Below are 25,040 nucleotides of genomic sequence, written 5' to 3'. Positions count from 1 at the left end.
GGGCTTAGAGAGGAGTGACCCATCAGGTTGGAAGCACCTTTCTTCCCCACTTATGAGGCAGAGAAGTGAAAGAATTTAAAAAGGATAAAGAATGGTGGCAGCAGAGGAATCAGAGGATGAGTCGGAAGCTACTCAGGTTTAAGGCTATAGACTTTTTTTTTCTGGAAAAATCCTCCTGAGAAGACCAAAGAACACTGCTGGAGTTAGAGATATTAAGAAGGCAATCACCAACAACCAGCAGAAAAGGGGTTCATGCTATGATGATGGCACCTTGAAAAATGGGGGTTAGTAAGTGTAATACACACATTTTTCATGAATGAAAGATGGAGCTCATGCTAAAGAACTCCTAGGCCTGGGTGGAAGAACATGCCTGGGAAATAAATCCAAAGAAGGGCTGGTTTGTCTTCACACCTAAAACTCATTAACAGTCCACAAGAACATGTCTTAAGCTTAAGACTACACCATAATCATCTCGGGGGGGCCATTAAGAAAGGGTTAAGGATCTTGGAGGCTATTTAATGTCAGCTTTTTCCTCTGCTCTTTGGCACCAATTTAATTTCTTCCATTTCTTAAAGAAGTGCTGAGGGCAATTCTTTGCCTAATTGGGCATCTGAGTGGTTTGTCACCTCTTGTGCCAGCTTTTTGTGAGACATGATTGATGTTATGTCCCATGTTGTGTTTCTCATGTTAATGGAGATATATATTAGATGGTGCCAGAAATTGTCCCTTAATTCCACGGCTAAAACAATTTCATTCAGATTTGGGCTGGAGAGAGGGGAGGGAACCTAAAGGGGGCCTTTGAAGGCCAGAATTGGGTTGGTTATGAGAGGATGATAGGTCAGGTACTTGAAGAATGATAGGAGAGAGAGGACTTGTGATGAGAAGTCAGAGATAAAGGGAAGGAGGGACTAGAAAAATGGGGGGAAAGAAGCCAAAGATGTAAGAAGATAGAGGCCAGGGATGTGAGAAGCCGAAGATATGTTAGTAGGAGAAAGGCCAGAAATGAAGGGGGAGAAGTCAGAGATTTAGGGGGAAGAGGGACAGAAGTATAGGGGAAAAGACAAGAGATACAGAGAAAGACTAGAGGATGTTAGTGGGAAAGAAGCCAGAGATATAGTGGAAGAAAGAGGCCAGAGATGTTGAGAGAGAAAAGCTGGAGATGCAGGGGCAAGAGAAAAGTATAGAAGACAGAGGTAGAGGGAGTAGAGATGGGTAGGAACAAAGAACAAATAAAGGAATATTGGGAGAAGAGGTGGAATGTGCTGTTATAAATGATAACAAGACAGATGTTGGAAGTTTATTTTTCAGCTTTTAATAAACTAGAAATTCCTAGAGCCTGGAGCTGTTGGAGTCTGAGGGAAGATGAGATCAGAAAGCAGGGAGGAGAGAGAATGGGGACGTAAGAGGTCACACAAACCCTGAGCTAGCTAGAGGTGGGGGAGGTGCCTGTAGGGGCTGAGACTCTCCCTCTCTCCTAGGCTGGCCCCAGTTAGGAGTGAGAAGCCCACTGAGAAGGCGAGGCTGATATCTTCTCCAAGTTTCCAAGAGTCTGGGCAGTGCTGGCTGCAGTCCTCACGCCTCACAGGCGCCTGTTTCAGGCCAAGGGGCTCCCTGAGGCTTCTAGAGCCCAACCCACCTGGCAGAAAACACAGCCTTTCCTAGTAAGGGCTGAGCCAGGGCCTACTATCGATTTAAGGGGTCTCTGTCTCCTGAGACACAGCTTCACCCCTGTTCTACCTAGATGCCTCCTGCTTCTGAACACCGACCCTGTGGATCAAAATGGCTTATGAGCAGGTGAAGAAAAGTCCTTCTGTCCCAAAGGCCCTATGATAGCTATTCATTGGCAGGCAAACAAACACTAAGCACCTTCTAGTGACATGGCTGGGTTGGGGGGATATGGAAGGGGGAAAGGCTAGGTATTCCCTGTCCTTTTCCAAGAGAAGAAAGTTCAACTTGAAAATCAGTTCCATTTAAAACAAAAACAAAACCAATATGCACGACAGTTTCTAGACACCTTTGTGGAACAATTAAATACCATATGGTTTCTAAAAAATAATATACAAAAAAAAAAACAACCAAAAAATCCAAACATATTCGGAGGAATTGTTCTGTAGCCAGGAGGAATTTGACTAACAAAAGGTTTCCAGAGTCAGGAGGAGCCAGCGCATTTAATCTGTGGGTCTAGGGCTCTTCCCCAGACCTGCAGAAGTGGGCAAGCATAGAGGAGTGAGGTCAGACAGCTTGTGGGAAAGTCAGGGGTCCTAGAGCCATATCCCCAAACCAGAACCAGAGGTGGAATGAAGAAGTCATTACCCACTTGCTTGGTCTGGTGGGACCTGAGCTGGGCTGGAACAAGGTCTCATTCACTCATAATGGGCCTGGAGTGGCCTGGCCCCCAGATAAGAGGTGAGGTGGAAGGGAGCCGGGGCCAGGGTCAGTCAGGCCCTGTTTACGCACCCCATTGTGGGCTGCAGTAGCTGTGCAGTAATCCTCTCTCTTTTCCTTTTATTTGCAGGAATCGTTTTTACTGCAATCATTACACTGTTGAGTCACTTGGGAGCTAGGCCGGGCTCTCATGGTCGTCTGAAGGAAGGGGCCAAATCAGGGCTAGTGCAGTGGGCTGTCAAACACAACATCTGGCAAAATGGAGACTTTCAGTTTCTTTTCTGGCCAGCTGTACTCTTTGGGAAGTTTGAACTGTGAAGGAGAAACAGAAATGGATAAACATGGTATATCCACTTAGTAGAGTTCACTGTCCTCTTCCTTGGGTCCAAGTAAAGACAAACTGGAACAAGCTAAGCCTTCATTTCACTTGCATGCCCCACCCCCACCCCTGCGCCCCCCAGCCTAGGTGACCCATTTCCTACAAGGGGCACTCCAAAGAGAGGGGAAAACATGACTTCAACTTCAAATGCCAGGTAGCTGAATTTAAAGTACACTCCTCCCCCTGTTTTTCTTCTTTTCTGCAGAGGAAATTTTGGGACCCCAGGGTTCTAGCAATCCTGGCTTGGCCAGCCTGGCCTATATGAGCTTGGTTGAATTACTCCCACTTCTGAACCTCAGCCTCAGTTTTCACATATGTGTAATATGAAGGAGTTGGGTTATCCTTAAAGTGCCTTGGGTAGCCAAGCCTCCAACTTGAGCCCTAGGGAGAATTTGAGGATTTCCAAGACAATTCCTTTTTCTGTTCTGACATCATTTACCAGAGATAGTTGCAGGCAAGTTTCTTAACCCCTCCTTACCCACCTAATATCTCACTTCTCTGGGCCTACTCTTGCCACAAGCATGGAAATTCCCATTCAGAGTGTGGGGCTTAGAACATCCAGATGTTAGAGTCTTGGCCTTCCTGGCTACAGTAGTTTTTGTAAATGTAGAAAGGAGGTTTCTGAAGCTCCTTCCTATTGCCTCTGTTGCAGATGACTGAAAAAGATCTCCAAAGAAGAAAAGTCCCTGGCTTCTTTCCTAGGCACCCTGTCCTACTGTCCTGCCTTCCCTTCCCATTAAGGTCAGTGAAGGGGTGGTATTAAAGGCTCCAGGAGTCTAGCTCTGCTTCTGAAGAACGAGTTTCAGCCCAAGCCTTTTCTCCATCTTTCCCAATTACATTCCAATCTTTTTTTGTTACTTGGCCAATAACTATCTCTTGGAAATGAAAGGATCGGTCATTTCCTCTTTTAAACAGAAGGTTTCCTGAAAACAGAGCATGTTGGATTCTTCAGGAAACTTCACATAACACCACAGATTGGCCCTATGTGGGTCTTACTCAAGTCTCAAGGAACTTCAAGCCAAGCCAACTGCCTGTAATATAAAGGAGGCAAGGACTAGTAGGGTCAGCTTGCTCATTTCTGGGGTTGGAAGATATGAGTGTGAAGCCTCTTGCTCCTTAATTAGATTAAGGAGGCCCATGTCACTGGTGGGAGTGGGAGAGTAGTGAGGGGAAGGTGAGAGAAAGGAGGCAGGGTGTAGGGGAAGACTCTGGTCAGGAAAGTAAAACAGAAAAGGGCTATTTTTGGTGACCTACTTTCCTAAGCTCCCCCTGGCTCCCTTTTCTCCTCTCCATACCATCACATTCTCCTTCCCCCAACACCCAGCACCCACTCTCAAAGCTAAAGTTTGGCCCTGTGCCACTCTGTGTGTGTGTGTGTGTGTGTGTGTGTGTGTGTGTGTGTGAGTTTGTGTATGAACATGAGTGTGTAAGTGCCTGTCCAGAAATGTTTCTGGGCAGCTGACTTCTGTCTCTTTGAATGGACACCCCAGGAGCACTGCACTGGTCCATGCTGAGCCCTCAGGATGATGACCTTGTATATGATGTGTGAAAGAACAAACTCACTTAAAGTAAGTTCATCCCTGGGGTGAAGGGAGGTCATTATTGTATTGTATTATCTGTAAAGTAGTAACCTTGGAGATTTCCCAGTCACCTAAATCTAATAAGCCCTGGAATGGAAAGCCATGAGACCTCTCCAGGGCCTGGGGGGAACCCCAGCAACTTTTCAAACATTAGACAGAAATGTCAGAGTTTAAAAGGTGCCTGACTGGCTATGCTCAGACCCCATTCCTGAGAGAAGAAACTCTGTTTCTGGCAGATGCTCAGGGTGGGACCTGAGCCTCAAGGAAAGGTAACTGAGGTATCTTTGCTTCACTAAGATTTCAATTAGGGAGGACTTATTCTGCCTGGATGCTGGAGGATGGACAAGTAGCATTCTCAGGGCATACTGTGTGTGTGATGTTAATGTGATTTTAATCTGAGCATTAAGGCAAACAGAGAACCAAATCCCTCAGAGGTGCTTTTCAGTGGGAGGGGAGAGACTAGAGAGAAGGAGGATGGGAAGGGACTTTCCAAGATGAGGTAAGTCTCTCCAAATGAGAACACAGTGAAGGCTGAGGGAGGGGAAAGAAAAAAAGGATTATGGACTCTTCTGTTGGAATAGGTGTGGAGTCCCAGGGAAATAGGCCCCAGCTCCTAACATAAGCCTCTTCTTGGGGTTTTGAGAGAAAAGATTGGTAGAGACCAAAAACATGGGGAGAGTTCACAGAGGAAGGGAGGCAATAGTGAAAGTAACTAATAGGTGGGCATTCTGACAAGAAAAAAGTGAGTCCCCCGGCAGCCCACCGGCATTTCTAAATGGAATACTATCTGGCAACAAACTCGTGCTTTCTGTTCACAATTGGCCAGTTAACAGCAGGGGCTGGAAGAGAGTGAGGAGCAGTATGAAAGACTGGTCTGGCTTTTCAATGGGGGCTGGTAACTTAGACAATTTGCAGGCATCCTTACAGTGGCCTGGGGCTGTCTAATGGGGTGGGGGGGGGAAGGCTGGGGGGAGGAGGGGAGGATGAGGAAATTCAGAAAAAACCAAACCAAACCAAGCCATTTAACTAAGGGTCTTCTCAGGCTCTTCTTCCCTACCCCCTCCTGGATAAAACTTTCATAGAAGGATACAAATAAGCTTACTTCCTCTGGAGAAGTCAAATCTTCTAAGTCTTCCAGCATTTTTTCTACAAATTCTTCAGTCAACAGAATCTGGAAACAGAGATACAGGAGTTTTCAGCTGTTATACTTAGGGGTTTATCTGATTGTCAGCAATAGACTCTCTTGCCCACAGAGAGTCCATTTTCTTCCATTTGAGGCCTCTCACTTGGGGTCCCCCCTTTCCCTTTGTAAGACCTGCCTCTGCCCCCCAACTTTGAGAGTTAGTCATCTTTCTAAATGTGCTAATAGGGGAGAAGCAGGGAGACTGGAAGGAGGCTGCAGGGGAACAATGGCAATGGAAGAAGGTGAGACCTAGCAGGGCTTGGAGTTGACAAAGCAAGTCTGGTTTTCTAGCCACTGGCTAGTAGTTGCTAATATTAGTTCTGGGAAGTAGTTTGAAACAAGGGGGAAGAAGATGTTTGTTCCTTAGGATACCTGCACTACGTGAAGCAGTCAGAGTGAAAACAGATCCACAAAGCCCCCCTCTCCCTCCCCCCCCGCCTGCCTTATCTCCCTGACCCCAGTGGTCTGGGTCCTGCTTCCTGGGCACACCGGAGGGAGGGGTTAGCAGGGGCAGAATGAGAGCTCATTCATTTTCTGGGGACTGAGGCTGGTAACTTTTGAGATACCTTCCAAGCCCGAGGTTGTGATTCTCGTGCAAAGGTCTAAGGACTTAGACTAGGTAATTGCTAATGTTCCTTTCAGTTCTACGTCTTAGGATCCTTGCCCAGCATTCTGTATGTAGCAAATGTTTCAGATTCCCATGACTACCAAGGGCATTGCTCTCTATTAGTTGTATAGACCATCCGTATCCAGGTTATCTGGTACCACCCCCTCTCCCTTGGTCAGTGGGTCCTGTCTGTTTTCCATGGAAATATCTCTTGTACCTGACATGTCCCACCGCCCTTTCCTCTTTGTTCCCATTGCTACACCCTAGCTCAGACCTGTAATATCTCTCCTGAACTACTGACTGCATCAGCCTCCCTGATGTTTTCTCTGCCTCTAGTGCCTTTCTGTGGTCCATTTTACAAAAGATACCAGATACATTTTTTAAAGTATCACTCTGATCTCACTTCTTTCTACCACATCAAATCCACTTTCATCTCCTACTGTCTACTAAAGTGCACACTGTTCTAGCCAGGCCAGTCTCTTGTACATGGATGTGCCATGCTTATTCCCATCGTCATGCCTGCATTCATATTATCTCCTCAAACTTACATATCCTTCAAATTTTGGCTTCAATGTTCCCTTCTCCATGAAGCCTCCCCTGATTACTTCAGCCCTGACTGATCTCTCTCTTCTCTGACTTCCTATATTAATTATGTCTTCTATTATAGAATCTAGCAATGAAGCACATATGATCTTACATTACACTGTGGGTATATTCAGATGTATTAGTCCTATTAGTTACCTTAACTAGATAGAAGTGAAGCTCCCTAGGGGAAAGAGAGGGAGCAGCAATCAAGTTCTATACTTCTGGTTTCCTCCTGCTGGAACTTCATAGATTGCTATATGGGTGCTTTTGGAAAGGGCTGAAAGATCTTTGAGAGGTAAGGAAGAAGGAGAGTCTCATTTGTGAAATTAGTTCAGATATAGACATGAGAGGATTACTTCAGGATGAAGGGGAAAAAATACAAAGGGTCTCAGAATAGGAAGACTGACATAGTGTTCTTCATCATAGGAGTAGCAGGCTGGCTCAGACTTTTAGGTGGGAAGATAATGAAAGAAGCAGATCCCTTTTGCCAATGGTCAAGAGAAGACAAAGCCAGAGCTGAATGTGAAGTATGAGTCTCCATAACAATGGGAAAAAGAGAAAGCTCAAATGATACAGTGGATAAAGACCCCTGACCTCAGGATGTAAGGACAGTGGCTCAAGATATACTTATGGCATAAAAGATAAAGGGCACATCCTGAAAGGAAGCCTTGGAAGATGGGATGGGAACACCACCAGAAAGGGGGATTTTTCCAGGAGGTTCTAACATATCCTAATTCCACCTGAAGGAGGCCCATCAGAAAGTGCAACAGTAAAGGATGTAGCATAAAGGGGAGAAGTAGGGAAGGAAGTATGGTGGGGGAAGGAAAAACATAAGGAAGGAGGATTATGCGTCCCAAATGGAGAAGAATACAGAAAAGACTCACTGAGAAAGCATAGGATTCTAGACACTATATATTTTCATCATACTTTAGAGGGAAATTCTGGGTCTTCTGCAAAGACTGAAATTAAGTAGAAATCCCAAGGAGTGAGGATATGATAAAAAAAAAAAAACTCAACCAAGGTCATTTTCTAAAAAGAAGACTTCTTAGAAAATTATTCAATGCCTGGTCACCCAGCAAACAGGGTTCTTTTTTCTCTCTGGGTCCTAATTGCTACTTCTATTTCTGCCTGAAACTGTTCTCTTCCCAAGAGCCCATCTAATGTCCTGTAGAGGTCCCTGACCAGAAGACTACCCTGAACTAAACATGACCTTTTCTAGGCACCTACTAAGGCCCCTGGTCAGCCCCATATGAGGTATTGCTGCTCTAAAGCTTCCTCATGCTTTCTAAGCCTGCCATTCCTGTAAAAAAACCCTAGTTTCTTCACAATTCTGCCCAAGCCCTCAACATCACCAGACCCAGTGGGTGGCACAAAGGTCATGTTCACATTTTTATACTTCCAGCTCTGACTTCTCAGACAAAGGCTAACATATGCAATAGTGTGCCTAAACCTCAATTAGGTACAATTACTCCTGCTCAGTCAGACTAGGGTTACTCCCCAAACACATATGACTTCTGGTCGGAGAGTTTCCTGGAATCACACTGAGCTAGAATGCCAAGGACACAGAAAGAGAGTAATATGATTATTGTTAGTCAGGGAGATTGGTAGGAAGTCAAATCAGAAAAATATTTTCAGTTACCCCAACCACCTCACCTTGCACCCTTAGCTATGCTGAATCAAGTAGACTCCTGGGCTAGTAACTGCCATTTGGACCTGTATCAGTTCAAAGTAGGTCTGGTACATATATAGTCATGTTCAGGAGACTTGGATGGAGAGAGTGAAGAAACTATAACCTTGCATTTAGGAAGGAAATCAACAATTTTGGGACCATCTTAGTTTTGTTTTATACTAAAGCTAGAGAATGAGAACATGAGGGTAGAAGGGGGGGTGGGATCCTCTTAAGTGTTCTAGCTTCCCCTCAACCAATTGTTGTTGTCTTCATAGTGCTAATAATTACCAGTTCTTGCTGAAAACTACACATTATTTTAAAGTATGTGGTTAAAAAAATTTTTTTTAAATTACATGATATGCATAGTAAGGGTGACATTCTCAGCAAAGAAATATGACAGACTGTCATAGCTCTAGGCACCTCTTTTAATTTCCTTTGGGAGTTAAACCTTAGAAGCTCAGATTGAACAAATAGCCCCTGTTCTTTGTATATTTCAGAACTGGGTCTGGAGAATGTTAACAGATCTTATCAATAGGGCACTGAAGATAGACAGCCATGATGGAGCAGCTTAGGTGCTCTCCAAAGAGTAACAGACTGACTGTTGTGATGCAACTGTGGGAAAAGTATGTGCAGTCCTGGGGCCAAATGAAGCCATTATTAGTTTGCCATGCTTGGAGCTGGCTGTGCTTCCAATGGATATTGCATGGAATCTGGCTAGTCTGAGGATGGATGATGACATGGTCTTGGGCATCCTTTTTATGTCTGGGGGAAAGTACTGTAGAGGAGTGTAAAGTAAATCCAATGGCCAGAATGCTCCCTACCTACTAGGCCTACGAAATATTCTATTTGCATAGTATCTCTATAGTTGTCCTATTCCATTTTTGGTATACCTATACCAGTAAAGGAAGGGGATTCTAGGCTGTTTTTGGTGATGAGCTGGGGACAGACACACCTCTGTTATTTCCTAATTTCTTTTCCACCCCCACCCCCCACCCCAGTGTTTCTGATGTGTAGTTGGGCAGAATGTTAAAAACAAAACAGTGAAGGGTAGCTAGGTAGCACAGTAGATAGTGCACCAGACCTGGAGTGGGGAAAATCTGGGTTCGAATCTGGTTTCGGACATTTTCTAGCTGTGTGACCTTTGCCAAGTCACTTAACCCCAATTGCCTAGTCCTTTCTTTAAAATTTCCTTCACTATTTAGTACTGATTTTAAGATGGAAGGTAAAGGTTTAAAAAACAAACAGGAGGGGGGCAGCTGGATAGCTCAGTGGATTGAGAGTCAGGCCTAGAGACAGGAGTTCAAATCCGGCCTCAGACACTTCCCAGCTGTGTGACCCTGGGCAAGTCACTTGACCCCCCCATTGCCCACCCTTACCACTCTTCCGCCTAAGAGCCAATACACAGAAGTTAAGGGTTTAAAAAAAAAAAAAAAAAAACAAACAGTGGTTTCCCAGAAGGAAACAGTCGGTATTGAAGGCTGGATCTCCTAGTCAATCCATTGTCAAGGAAATAGTTAAGTACAACAGGGACCTCCGCTTCATGACTGCTAAATTTTGGTGTTGAAGACAGACTCTTGTTATCTATTCTGGGCCTTAAGTGTTGAAGCACATATGTTTAAGGGGCTGGAGGAAAAGAGCCAAATGATCCCTAATAAAACCTCCTGGTCAAAGCAGGGCTCCTCACCTTGCTCTACAGCAGAGGTGTCAAACACTGGCTAGAGGATGTGGCCTGAACCAGAGGAAAATATATTTGGGAAATATTTAACAAATAAAAATACAATAAAAACAACAATAATGTTAATATGTGGTTTTCTAAGACAATAGTTGGCCTATATAGATGTAAGTGTATGTATGTATGTGTCAGGAGCCCCTTTTTTCTATTTGCCTTTAATACCACTGTAGTCTTAGACCAGCTGAAGGATCGGGCTGACTGTAGCACCATCAACTTTTTAGAAAATAGTTCAGCTGGGGTAGAGGGAAGGTAGAGAGAGATTCTATGGTTCTCCCACAGGTTCAGGCCATAGAGAAGGCTTCAGTTCCTGGCTGTGGCCTTGTCCCATTAGCCCAGAGGGTGACATCAGCACAAATCACGTGCTTGGTGACAAACTGGTTGGCCGAGAGAATAAAAAGCACCCTGCACACTCACTTCTCATTCCTGGGAAGTTCTAGAAATGAACCAGAAAAGAAGCCACATATCTTTCATTTGTGCCTACCCTGGGCAAGCCTGGCTGTGCCGGGGATCCTGGCGAGGCTGCAGGAGGGAGCACAGCTGCTGCTGATTTGACACCGATTCAAACATTTGTGGTCAATAATATTTCTGAGTCTGCAAACAGTGCCTGACAATGCCCACTCCTTCCCTCCTCTTAGACAATCCACACTTTGTCCAGGGGCTTGTTTGCTTTAAATGTTGACATGTTCTTGTTTCCCAACAAGTTTGGCGGTTCCCCTCCTCTCCCCCTTCTTTCAGGGAAGGAAATGTGCTTTTTTTTTTTTTTAACTCTTCACAGAGCCTGCCAAGGAGCTGCTTTTGTACATGCAGCCACAGATATGGAGGATATTTCAATTTGCAACAATGATAGAGCCCCCAAAATGCAAACTGAAGCACCCTTTCACCAGGATTGCCCCAGGCTCCCGCAAGTAGGTAGTCTATTGGGCCTCAAGTTTCATATCCTGTTCTCAGTAGGTGGTAGAAAGTTCACTGCAGTGGCCATCAGGCTTCAAGTACTCTGGGCTGCCTGCACCATAAAAAATAAGATATCAACAACTGTCTAAAAAGGGGTCCAGTCTTTCCCCTTCCACTGGAAGCAGAAGCCAGAGCTCAGAGGCCCTTGTTGCCACAGATCTGTGAGGCAGTCTGTTGCTAAGGGAAGAATTTCATAGACTTTTTCACTTCATAGTGGGGAATTCAAGGGTTTCCAAAGGACCTGTACATGTACTATATCCCAGTTTCCTGACTAGATACTGGTTTGTGCCTTGGATCAGGGCTTCCAAAATTACCTTTGGAACCTATAAGTCTGAAGAATATTTGGGAACCAAACCAAGGGAGCTGAATCTCCAATCTGGCCTAATATAGCTAACTTTATTCCTGTAGACACACTAGTATTCAGTTTCTAACTTTTTTCAAGTGAGAGGCCTCTGAGTCAATGTTTGGTAGGAGGTGTTTAGGGAAGGGGGGGACACTTGTGTAAGCTGCCAAACATTATATGACTTAAAAAGCTTCACCAAAACTTTTTTTTAAATGCTGGTAAAATTTCATTGTGTGAGAGGATTATGAGCCTGATTTGACCTTTTGGGCCAAGAGCTCTCCTATTTCAAATATTGATTCCCCAGTGATAATACTAATGCCTCCTCTTTGGGCCAGCTTCCCGGGCAGCCTAGAATGGGGTCAGAGAGAGACACTCTTAAGGTTTACAGCTTTCATTCTAGAGGGGCTTTCCCCTTCTCTGTAAGGACCCTTGGCTGGCTGGAGAATCTATAATCTTAAAATTGTCCAAGGTGAGGCTGAAAAGTATGGCAAATGAGAGAAATGAGAGTCAAGAAGGAAGCCTTCCCCTCCTCAAGTATAGGTTACATGCTCTCTGTGGCTATGTAAAATTAGAAGAGTCTGTTTCATACTTCCTGTCACTGCAAATACTGCTTCACTTTACTGGAACAGGCAATGAGTGGACACTAGCCTCTAGGTGTCAGGGAGAAGTAGCAGAGATAATGTGGGGAAAGAAAAGAGCAGGTGCTCAGTGGGGGCCAAGGAGGCAGTGTGACTTGTGGGATAGGAGTGTCAAGCAGAGTGTGAGGGTGGAGAGATTGGTTCTGTGACACTCTTTCTACCATTTTTGAGGCCTCCTCCAAATCTCTGCTCCTTCTCCTATCACCCTCTTCTAGGGCAGTGATGGGAAGACTCCCTTGTAGGAGGCTTCATTGTGCCTTTTTCCTAGTAGATAACAGACCTGGGCTAGGAGCCAAAGCAAGATGCCAAGACTAGGAGAAGCTCCTTCCAAGTCTTAGAGGCTGATGCAAGAAAGTTATTCCTTGGCTCCTCCCAATTCAGCCCTAAGTAGCAAAGGGAGATTCACAGACAAATGAAAAGGTAGCTTTTATCTATTTACCTGATGCACCGTGTAGGTTCTTCCAGGCTCCTAGGAGCCTTAGAATCTCTTTAAAATGGCCTGGGCAATTTGGGAAATGTCTCCAATTCTTCTCGGTATTGACAAGATACTTGGTCCATCTTTGCCACTGACTATAAACTCATTAGTAACTGCACACCCAGCACCCAGAAGCCCAGCAGAGTATCTGATAGGATCAGTCCGAGGCATCCAGGGCTCATCTGCAGTGAGTGGAATGTACGAACCTGGAAGTGATTACAGCTCCAGATCACCACAATATGAGTTTGCAGTGGCAGCAACAGTAAGAGCCTGTCATGAAAAACGGGGACTGCTTGGTTTGGGGGAGGACTAGGACTGGCTAGGAACTGGGCTGAGGAAGATTCTGAAGGTTTCCCAGGGCTCCCGAGAAAGGACTAGAGAAACAGCTCAGAGCCCAGAGAGTGCTTGAGAGAGAGACAGCGCATGCCAGTCTTCCCTGGGAGCTCCCACGTGAGCAGGCCCCTGTGGCGGACCACACTAATGAGTCCAATAACACAAGCCTTTGATTAAGCAGCTCTGAGCACAGCAACTTTATTGAAATACAGTGAGGCGGATGGGTTCGTTCCCACCACTTCCCCTGTGTTCCCAGGGCAACGGCCCACTATTGGGGAGCATGTATAGCAGTGTCAGTGAGCCCTGTGTGCCCAGACCCTGCTGAGGGGGCTGCCTATGAGTGACTTGGGAGCTGGGAGAGCAAAACCTAGCACTGGTTCCTAGAGGCCAAAGAGGGTCATTTGCTTTTCTCACCTGTAGTTTCCCCCAATGTACCGAAAAGGCTATACATCAGGGCTGGCCATGTTTGAATATTCTATGGCTCCAGCCTAGCATTCCTACCACAGCTGGGTCTGTAGGGCATTTTGAGAGGCCCTTGAGCCCAAAAGTCCAAACTTCAGTTGCTCTCTTCTTCATCTGGCTTTGTTAAATGACTGAGGGCCAGGGAATGAGCCTTAAGAAAATGGAAGTCAGAGGAATACAACCTGTGTGCCAGCAATTATTTATGATACATTCTCAACTAGAACCACCAAGGGAAGCCTGGGCAGTGTCTGGAGGACTTGGGTCCCATTCCCTATTAGAAGACAGGGGCAGCACCTGCCTCTTCCCCTTCTTAGCCACAGAAGTGGTTTGGGGGCTCTGGGCTTTATTGGCCTGGAAGCTCCCCTGCTGCTAAGAAAAGAAGCATTGGCTGAATTCTGAATACCAGTTTAGAGTCAAGGGCTCTTTCTGAAGTGTAACCGAGTGAAACGTGTTCCCATGTTCGGAATACCCAAATCCATTCTCTCCCGAGAAAGTTTGTTTGAACCTTTAATACATATTAATGCTATCCTGAGGACATTTCTGCTGAGACCTGTCAGCACGCATCATCTGCTGGGAATTATGAATCATTAACTCTCAGAGGCTGGGGCTGTGCTGGTGTCACACAGATTCTCTCCAGCACCAGGCCTCCCCTCCCCCAGGACATACACTCTGCCCAGGGAGGGGGAGGAGGCCTCTCCTTCCCATTCTCCACTGAGCAGCAGAGGAGACCCTCTCGCATGGGGAAAATGGGGAAGAGGAGAGGGCCGGAGCAGATGCTTCCACTTGTGTGAGGGCTCGTTTCAAGTGTTAACACTTCAGAACCTTTGCTACAGTAACTATCAACACCACAGAGACAAGAAATCTAATGTTACCAAGTGGGACTTTAAAAATGTATTTATAACTTTATGGTTCAAAGTAATTTTGTTATGAAACAATGTAATAATGACTGTGGAAAAAGGCAAGATAATTTATGGAGCACAATATCCCTGAAGGACTAGATTCAATTTCTACCATGCCTTGGTCTGTACTGTGCAGTAGGGTGTCCTCTGTTTTCTGTTTGTTTTAATTAAGGGTTAGTGGTTTTTTAGTGGGCGGGAGCATAAAGGAGAAAAAATTCTGTTGCCAGCTGAGGCGCACACACACACACACACACACACACACACACACACACACACAGTATACATATTTATTAAAGATACACTCTACCCCCCATCTTAGTAAATACAGATGACCTCCTAAACCAGTAAATTTCTTTTTTCCTCAATGATTTATCCCCAAATGAATGAGATATGAGTATCCCATGGTTGCTCCCATTCCAAGTAACAATAACCGCCACACCTGACATAAGCATAGTGCTTTCCAGCTAACAAAGTTCTAGAGAGGATATGATTTTCCTCCTCTACTGGTAGAGAGGTGTGACTCTCCATCTACCCCACCTCCCAACAGTTCTCCAATGGCTATGGAAGTATGGCAGCCCAATAAGACAATAAGTTAAAGATATAAGAGAATTTAAAGGTGGAGAGGGAGAGGGAAAGAGGACACGTAAGACAACAGACCCAGCAGCCGCTCATTTCCTACTGGTGGCCAGTTCTCAAGAGGGTTGGAGCTTTGCACCCCCCCCCCCCAAGAAAAAAGTACATAAAGGAATGATGACCTTCAATTACACCAAGCAGATTCCTTCGTTATGTAGCTGGGTTCAGACCTGGGCCCACTAGCACAATTAGTGCCAGTGAGAGAGCTAACATAATAGTACCTGGGCCACAGAACCTGGCTTTGTCTGGTCCATGCTTGCAGCTTCAGATAAAAGTCCAGGGGGATTCCTGCATATGTGGGGCACAAGTGATTCATATGCCAATGGAATGATGGTTCCCACATTCACTATTTCCCTTAGGACTCCTAAAGCACAGAGCAAGTTCTGCTTGCCCAGATTTAAGGGGGAAGTTCAAATCTGAGGCTTTTCTGGACACAAAGTAAACAAAGCTGGAGGGGCTTGGACAGAGTAGCATGACTGGGCTGGTAAGAAGCATAGCTGGTTCTGTGGTGCGGTGCCTGCAGGACTTTCATCCTCTAGAATAATTTTTGCTTGATACTGGTGGTATAAGGGCTATCCACTAGGTAAGGAATGGCTTTCTTGACATCACCCTTAGACAATACCCACTGTCTCAGGGCACCCTGTGAGAAAGAATGACTGCCTGTTGTCTAAGAAAAATAACTTGCCACCAGATCCTCTGAAATAAGAGGCTGCTGAGAGCCAGATGGGGAGAGGAGGGCTTTGGGCATTGGAAAGGAGGGGAGAGAAGAAAAAAGGCCTTCTCACTTGTAACCAGGGTCCATGGGCTGCATATGGATGCTCTTCAGTGGCAAACGCGCCTTCCACGCCCGTTGATACAAATGTGATGGCTGTATCCCCTGTAATACTCTTATATGTAAAGTGCCGTCCGTGTAACAGTCTGCCCCTGTGAGGGACAAATAAGGAGACAGTGAGGAGAAAGACTCCTGAAGAACAAGTCCCAAGATGGATGAATGGGGGCAGTGCCTCTGGGGGACTATTAGGTATTGTGTACCTGCCAAAAAATCCCCCCAAATGATTGGGAAGGAAGTGGAGTCAATATGTTTCTTCTCTACTTTCAGAAACAGGAACCAAAGCAAGTTTTATGCCAGGGTCTTTAAAGATAAGCTCTTTCTTGGTACTTCTCTCAGCTTCATTCTTCTAAGGGATTCTAAGGCCTCAGAGTCACAGAATATCAGAGATGAGAGGGCCAGAAAGTAATCTAGTACACTCCCTTCATCTTAAAGTTAAAAAGCTGAGGCAGAAGGAGGCAATAGGACTTGCCTAGAGTCTCTGTATAAGAAGGTAAGGGGTGGGGGTTGGGGGGAAGAATTAGACCAGTGAGCTGGTAGTCTAATGTGTTAGGCCTTTACCACTGTACAAATCTTGCCCTCTGAGTCTATATCTGTACTGCCTCCCAATATTCTTACTATAAAAATCTTTGCTACCACATCTGGCCTGGCATCTGAGTAACTAACCCAAGGAGTTCAAACAGAGTACTACTGTGCAAAAGAGGCTCTCAGTAAATATTCGTTGAATAAAAGCATGAATGAATTTATGGTGGTTAAATGTTAAGTTATTCCCAATCCATACCTTTAAAAATCCACAGGGTGAAAGTGAGAGTAAAATAATAGAATAAATACCACTATTTGAAAAAAGAAGTGAACTCCTGCTCTTTCTTTCATCACACTACTCCAAATTAACCCATCTCCAAACTAAATGTTCTGAGCCAAGTCCAAATACAAGGAGCCTTAAAGGAAGTAGTCTTTCCTGGGCTTGGGTCCTGAATTTGTATAAGCCTACCCCCCACTGGTACCCAATCCAAGCTCCATTTGTTGAGATGCATAAGGCCTTTAACTTACAGGGTATAACAGAAATTCCAAATTTAAAAAGTTTCTACCCCAGACCTTTTCCACTGGCCAGCACCCAGCAACTAAGGTGCCCTAGGCATGGAGGGAAGGGAAAAGGTAAGAAATGTGGCCCTCTGCTTTTGGATCACTATTTCCTGAGTAAGGGAGTTATTCTTATAAATTTTTATGACATCAAACCCAGGGCTGAACTCCAAAGTGCTGTGGAAAAGCCCAGCTGCATCAGATTCTGTCTTCTGCATTGTCCATGGGACTTGGAGTTGAGTTCCAACCACAGAATTTGTTTTTCTGGCACTGATGTGAGTGGCAGGAGGGACACAGCTGGACTTCTTGGTCCCAGATTGAGCCTTAGCTAGCAATGGGTTTGGAGTTAAACTGGTCATTTTGGATTAGAAGGTCAACAAGAAGAATGGACTCCAATCCCCCAGGATGCCTTGCCCCATGATAAACAAGTGCTGGAAGGACTGCCATTCTCCCCAGGTGAGGATTTTACAAAGCTGATCTCTGGAGAAACAATAGGCTTCCTTGGCTGGACAGCCAGCCACTCCTAAATGACTGAGCTGCTGATCGACAGTTTTCCTGGTCAACTACTTTAGCTTAGAGAGAGGTCACTCAATATCGCTTAGCTTTTAGAGTCTATGAGATAACTACTAAAGGGAACAGGTTGAAGAGAATAGAGGTGGAAATGCTAAGGAGGTGGTCTAATGGTACCCTTCCCCTAGCCTAAGGGAGTGTCATGGTTGACATGAGCTGAGATAGAGAAGAAGAGAAGAAAACTCTCTTGGGTAACAATGCCTTAAAGAGGTTAGTCTCATCTTCCTATAAATATAATTTCTTCTCATCTATGTTAGTGAAAGGTTTAAAGGACACTGGTATGGGGGACTGGGTAGAATGGAGTTTCCAACTTAATATCACACTGTATGTGAGAATTCCTAAGATATGACCTGGTGCAACCAGTTCTAGGATCCAAAGACCACACGTTTCTCTTCACACAGACATTAACTGAAGCTTCAAAAGGAGTCCTCCACTCCCAATCCCTGAAATTCAGGCTGTGCCCAGCCCTGTGGGCAAGAGGCAACCTCACTGGGAGAAATGTGTGTGCCAAAGGCTGATGGTTTCTTGAGTGTTTTGGATCACATTTCAGATTGCAGCAGAGTCTGTGGGGGTTTGGGAAAGGAAGGAGAAAGGGGATGTCCTGTGAATGGAAGACCGCCACCTGGGGACCAAACTGGGGCACTGCAAGCCTCACATTAGAGGGTCTGGTCCGCTTCTTGCTCACCTCAGACAAAGTGGAATTAGTGCTCCAGACTCCTGGTTGAATTTCAGATGTACACTCTCAAGCTGTCGTGTGCGAATTAGCTCATGGGGAATAATAGCTGCTGAGCTCTCACTTTCTAAACTGTCCTTGCGACTCCTATGAAACAAACACAAATTCAGCACAAATTAACACTGGCAATTTCAGAATTTCATGGAGAAAGAAGGGACAGGCAAGGTCGCTTCTAACTGGGTGTAAATCAAATCATTGTTGGGGGCAGAAAGAAGAATCCCATGGGCTGTTGACACAATCTTGGACTTGGCTTCAGATTGGGCCAAAGTGGCCACTAACATTCTCCTCCAGATCCCACTGAAAGCTTTCAAGAACCTCAGACTCCATTTTACCAAGGTCAGGATGATAGTGTACTGTCGGACTAAATTCTGACAACTTCCTTCCAGTTAACCCCTAAGAGGCAGAGACACAAGTCTTGGCTCTGAGAATACAAACCCTTTCTGCCTTTGCTTTCCCCACCCCCAATGGGCAGGGAACTGCAGCAACATAAACATCCCTTAACTGGCCAGGAAATGATATAATCCTCAATGTGGGGGAGGAAATGGGGCTCTCTTCTGAGAGCTAGTGAGGATGAGGTACCTCTGGTTGGACAGGGCAACTTAGGGGGTCAAATTCAAAACAGCAAAACTGAGACAGCTCCATTAGCCCCATATCACTACCCACTGCCAGATGTCCTCTCAAAGACAATTCAACCTCCACCTGGTCTGGGAGGTTGGCCTGAGGACTCCTCTCCTTGATCCCTGCATCAGGGGTAGATGATTCTACCCCAATTTCCAACCCTGAGCCTTCCACAGCTGGGTTACTGGGTATATTTGCAAAGTAACATTTACTCTTTCAAATTCAGCTGCTCTGACAACCTTTCAAAAGCACTTAATCAGAGCTGTTGGTTACCCACTGACACCATTCAAAAGACCGGATTCTGGTTTTGGATTGTGAACCTCAAAACAATTACCCAAATGTCTATCAAAATGCTGGGTAAAAAGCTCAATTTATCATTCCAGCTTTAAGAGCCACTCCGGATCTTGGGACTTGCCAGCCATGGAAAAGTCCAAATGTCCCCTTGAGTGACCACAGTGGTTAAAGCACTTAAGGGGGGAAGGGGTCATTGAAAACTTATTGGATTTTTTTTTTCCAGGAGTAAGGGAATAACCCTGAGAAGGACAGGAAGTCAAAGTATTAGAAGGTGGCACCAAAAGTGAAAGAATGGTGGTTTACTCTGCTATAGTATATGACCAATTTTTCTGGTCAATCTCTAGATTTTACCAGAATATAAATTAGGATTTGGCTTGTCTTTCACAAATTAGTCTGAAGCAGCCTTTCTCATAATTACCCTCACCATCTCTTTCTCTTCAGTATATATTCTTTGACCATATTTTTAAAATAGCTCAACACCAGAGCCAAGACACTCACAGGATATCAAAGCCTAACAAAGAATAGAGATGAAGAAATTAAAATTTAGAGAAAGAAGGTGATTTGCTCCAGGTTTCCCAGAGAAGTAGTTACAGAGACAGGTCTAGAGTCCAGGCCCAGTGTTCTTTGTATTGTCCCACAGTTATTGCCAGCTCTAAGTCTGAAGGCACCCTGATTCTGCCCAGCCTGATTGGGGAGAACTCCATATGTAACAGAGGAAACACCAACACTGCCTTGAATCAAGAAGTTTAACAGCAGAATGCATGAAAACTATAGATATTGTCTCAGGATGAAGGATCTTAGGTATGGCCTCCACTAAGACCAATAACATTGGGGGGAGGTTGGGGCACTAAGATCCTGGCTTTTGATTTCTTGTTCTTAGAGCTCAGGCCTGAGATTCACATGTCATGGAAACTGCTAGAATCCATGAATGCAGAATATCTAGCTCCAAGAATCCACTATCTTCTAGCACAAATAAGAATACAGATTAATAGCCACAAGGAGGTGGGGGTGACAGAAGAATCAACAAAATACAAGGCTGCATCTAGAAAATCTCAAGATGTAGGGGAGAAAATTGTCGAAACTCCGCTAAAGTCACCTTGGTAACTGCTACAACACACTCCCCCAGAACAAGGACATCAAACCCAACTACAAACAGCTTTAAAGAAATGAAAAAGAACTTAATCATCTGAGGAATTAATGTGACAAGTGCCCACATTTACACCTCCTACTAACCTTCAATCATTTGAAAATGCACTTTTATCTTTCTTGTAAAAAAAATTTTTTTTAAATCACAAAATGCTAGCTCTGCAGTACTGAAGCATGGGTGTTTCCGGTGTGCTGCATCAGTAGAAATGTGGCCACTGCATGCAGAAGCCCAGCATTTCATTGATTTGTTTTTTTCTGGACATCAGTGCAGAAGCATGAATTATTTGTGTGGGTGGGACACTGTATTAAATCTGCAGCCAACACAGGTTTGCAATATTTTGCATGGTTGTCAGCTCTATCTGAGTTCTAAAAAAATCAGTAGTAGGCTCCCTGGTATGGCCTACTTATTCAGTCAGGTTGTTTTCTCCCCTGGGCTGCTGGTGGTGGAGAAAGCAGAGGGCTGGGGAGGTGAGAGGTATCTCCGGTGAAGTGTATCAGAAACACTTTCTTTCATATCCCTTGGAAAACATGAGGGCCAAGGGGGGCCCTAGTGTCCCCAAGGTGAGTTATCGTTCCAGGACCTAGCACAGGGCTGCCAGGCCTGGGTGTTCTGTAGAAGCTTTTCTTCTTCTTGAGGAATGTTAATGGTTTCAGCATAGGCTTGCTTCACTTTAACCTTCACATAGTTGTTAGAGAAAAGAATCCTACCCCACCTCCTACCCACTCCCTTCATAAACTTATTCTCACAGCTAAGTTAGTCACTACACTGAGCTTACAGAAAAGGCTACCCAGACCTTCATGAGGTAGAAGTTAAGAAGCTACTACTGACCCGAAATGTAGCCCCCCATATATTACTAGTGCCCTAGGGAAGGTGTTTGTGAATTCAGAAAAACCACCCTTGGAAAAAGATAAATATCCCATCTTCTATCACTCTATTTCTCACTATGCCTCAATTTCTCCTAAACCCTCTTCATCCTCACTTTGAACTCACCACTGTAGTAGAGGGACTGGTGATCACAGTGAGGATGAAGAAGCATCTTCTCCTGGTAGATCAGACTGTTGTTGCAGTAAGCCCAAGATTCAATTAACTTGAATTGAAAAACACTTATTAAGTATCTATTTGCTGGGGTGTTTTTGAAGCTACAAAGACAAAAAAAAAACAAAAAAAGCCCTGATCCCCTGAAGTTTACATTTTGATGGGACATACTGGATACTCACACATGAATGAATACAAGATAATTTGAAGATGGAGAGAAGAATCAGGAGGGTGAGTGAAGATCAGGGAAGGTTTTGCATAGGATATGGTAGCTCAACTAATCCTTTAAAAAAGATAAAGATTCTTCTAAGAGGCAGAGGAGAAGATGGAGTGCATTTCACCCATGAGCAACAGCTCCTACAAAGGCATGGAAGGAGATGAATGAAGAGCTCAAGGGACAGCATTAGGGAATGCAGAGTATTAAAAAAGTAGTAGTAAATTAAGCTGGGAAATATAGGCTGGTGTCAAATGATAAGAGAACTTTCAATGGCAGGCTGAGGAGTGTGTACTCTTTATCTTAGATACAAAAGAGCATCTCTGAACATTTTTGAAAAAGGGAGAAAATGTATACTTTAAGACTACTGTTTTGGCAACAACATGGAAGATGATGCAGTAGAGAGAAGAGAAACTGGAATTAGATAACTAAGAGTCTACAATAGTCAGGTAAGAGATGATAAAGGGCTGAATTAGGGTAGTGTGTAGAAAAAAGTGAACAAATGCAAGAGATGTTAAGACTTAGAATGACAGAAGACAAGAATGACAGAAGACAAGACTTGGCAACCGACTGGGTATGGAGCTTGTGGGAGCCAGGAAAACCAAAGATAGATAGCTCCGTGTTTGCAAAACTGGGTCAATGATGGCACCCTTAACAAAAATAAGTAAGTCTGAAAGTATAGCAAGTTTAAGGGAGGAGAAAATAAGTTCTGTTTTAAATATACTGAATTGGAGATGCTGTGGGAACATCCAAGTGGATTGGTCAATCAGACAGTCAGCAGGTGGAAGGACACACATTAAAGCTCAATTTAGGGTCCAGCTATTTGACTAGTTTTGAAACCAGTTAAGTATACTATCATCTAGCCTATATCTTTTTATATTGTCCATGATAGCATAAGAAAATCAAATGCTTTTGTTAAAATCTTGGTAAGCCGTATCTACAACATTTCCCTGACCTACCAGGCTAATAACCTTGTCAAAAAAGGAAATGAGGTTAGTATATATCATGACTTGTTTTGCTTTGTTTTTTTTTTTTTTGCTTTGTTTTTAATGAAGTTATGGCACTTATGATCACTGTTTTCCATTTCAGGATGATGTTCAATGGTCATTCCTTTAATAACATATTCTAGAATTTCACAGGCACTAAAGCCAAGCTCATTGGTTACAGACTCAGTTCTCTTTCCTTTTTTGAAAACCAGGTCATTTTCCCCCTCTGATCCTGTCATATCTCTCTCATTTTCCATGACTTTCAAAGATTATTGATGATGGCTTAGTAGGAATCACATCTTTTTTTTAGTATCCTAGCATGTAGCTCATATACAGAGAGGTAGTTTCATTTCTTATTGCATAATACTCTTCTACTTGGAATTATGTAAGAAAAATTACTAAAGTTTTAAAATACAATTGGTCCACAGACTCAAAAGGCATAAAGGCAGGCTCAACATATAACAAGATATTGGTAGAAGAACTTTTTGGGGTAGCAAGGTTCCTATACCTCAAATTTTCAATCATTTCCAGTTCTTTGTTGTGAAAAATTAGATCCCAAAAAGAAGTCCTCTTTCCTGGTTGCTACATCTTTTGACAGATTACATTATCATTCAGGTACATCAAAAATTAATTGATCTGCTTTTAAGTAGAAAGAATGCACTAGGCATATGCTCAGATAATTGAAATCTCTCATCACTATTACATCATGCATCTGGTTCCAGACTTGAGATCTATTTCTTGAATTGATTTCTACCAAATGGGGAGAGGGAGCCTATATAGCACACCAACATAATTTGGTCTTGTCTCCTCTGAGATTTATCCAAAAGTTTTCCACCACACTTCTGGATTTCTTTACATGCATATGCCTTGTAAACACACATGACTAAACAAACTGTGATGTATGAATCAAATGAAGCATGAAAGCACCAGAAGAAATGACAGATATGAAGAATTCAGAGAAGCATGATATATGAACTGATACAGTATGAAGCAAACAGAACCAGGAAAATAAAATATTTGTTACAACAATGTAAAAACAAAAAATAATAAATGCTCAAAGTGATAATGACTAAGCACATCCTTGAAAATTCTGAGAAAATTCACCGTCCTCCCATCTTTGACAGGGGATTGTGGGTGTGGAATATTGTATATATTAGACATGTTTGGGGGGGATTTTTTGGTTTTGCTAACTTGATGTTTTCCTACTTTAAAAAATCTCTTTCTGGATAAGGAAGGGAGAAGGGATGTATTCAGAAAAAAAGGCAATGGAGAAACAAGAAGTAGAAATAAATACAATGTTACACCATTGCCATTCCCTGTGCCTGCCTCTACTCTTTTTAATTTGAACAAGTACATATTCTGGTCATGGGTTATCATCCCACCAATTCTGAATAGTAGACATAAGGCCAAATTTGCCTTCTTGTGGTATATTTTTTGGTTCACCTTGCTTATTATCTATAATTGTATATATGTAGCTAATATGTTGTGTTGTATTGCTGGTTTCTTTCTTGGACTTTGCTATGAACTCTTTAGTATCTATGCTGTTGCTATTGTTCCAGCTACCTACCTTCTCTAGTACTAGCTTGATGGATATACATGAGAAGTTTTTGTCTTCTCCTTTCCCTTTTCAGTATATAAAGTCCTTTTGGAACTCAACTAGACACTTCATATATTTTTAGGTGCACTTCACTCCTGGCCAGAAGATTTTTCATCTTATATCTTAAGCAATCATTTGGAAAACCAAATCCTGTTCTCTGATACCATCTTTTAAAAATTTTATTGATCTCTTTTGTTGTGACATCACTTTTAGTCCAGATAATGGTCTTCTCTTTCCACAGAGCTATCCTATAGTATACAGAATAAAAAAAAGGAGAAATTGACAAAAAAATAACCAACACATCAATTAAGTCCAACATTATATGCACCATTGTTCCATATTGATAGTTCCCCATGTCTAGGAGGAGGTGGGGTAGAGAGGGAGAGCAGAGTTTTTATAACATATACATTTACTTTAGTTTTGTAGGTGATGTTGTAGTTCTTTTTGTTTATAATTCATTGTCATATATAGGTTGTTTTTCTGGTCCCACTTACACTCTACCTCATATCAATCTTCCCATGCTATTTTTAGTCTTTGGATTCATTGTTTCTTTCAGCATAGTAGTACTCCATTACATTGGATTATCATAATTTATTTAGCCATTTCCTAATTGAAGGACATCTATTTTGTTTCCAATTGTTTGCTATTACACAGTGTTGTAATAAAAATTGACATCATTTCTTATTCTATTTCCTTTTTCCTGGTATCTGACAAAGAAGTAGCCATTCTTTTTCAAGGCCCCACTTTTACAAATGGACTTGATCCTTTCCTTTCCTATCTCCTCCAATAGATATTTTCAATTATCCTGGCATACCTCAAATCTTCAACCTCTCCCTATAACTAGATCTTTCCCTATTGCCTTCAAACAGACTGAAGTCTTCTTCATCCTTAAAAACTTTTTCAAGCTATCATCCTATATATCTCTTTGCTCTTTCTTAGCCAAACACTTTTCTGAACTTAAAAACCAAAAAAAAAGAGCATTTTCATGCATATAGCCAAACACAAAGAATGTCTATGAAATGATGAATCTCCATTTTATTCTGCTTGCTTAAAAAATTATAATAAATTCTATACATTACTTTC

The 25,040-nt window shown here is 43.4% G+C and overlaps 1 protein-coding gene across 1 annotated transcript in view; it reads right to left on the bottom strand.

The window, feature by feature from the left end:
* Positions 1–488: 488 nt before the first annotated feature.
* Positions 489–25,040, bottom strand: part of SUFU (SUFU negative regulator of hedgehog signaling) — a 137,243-nt gene continuing 112,691 nt past the window's right edge. Inside the window, exons 9-12 of the mRNA XM_044665526.1 lie at positions 18,019–18,153; positions 15,640–15,778; positions 5,447–5,515; positions 489–2,697 (exon numbers count right to left, since the gene is read on the bottom strand). Coding sequence (XP_044521461.1) covers positions 2,608–2,697; positions 5,447–5,515; positions 15,640–15,778; positions 18,019–18,153 — 433 coding nt within the window. The 3' untranslated portion in view covers positions 489–2,607. The remainder of the gene's footprint in view (positions 2,698–5,446; positions 5,516–15,639; positions 15,779–18,018; positions 18,154–25,040) is intronic.

This window comes from Gracilinanus agilis, chromosome 2 (genome assembly GCF_016433145.1).
Source record: "Gracilinanus agilis isolate LMUSP501 chromosome 2, AgileGrace, whole genome shotgun sequence".
Lineage (NCBI taxonomy): Eukaryota > Metazoa > Chordata > Mammalia > Didelphimorphia > Didelphidae > Gracilinanus > Gracilinanus agilis.
The sequence above is the reverse complement of the archived record's forward strand: the minus strand, read 5'-3'. Positions and strand labels throughout refer to the sequence as shown.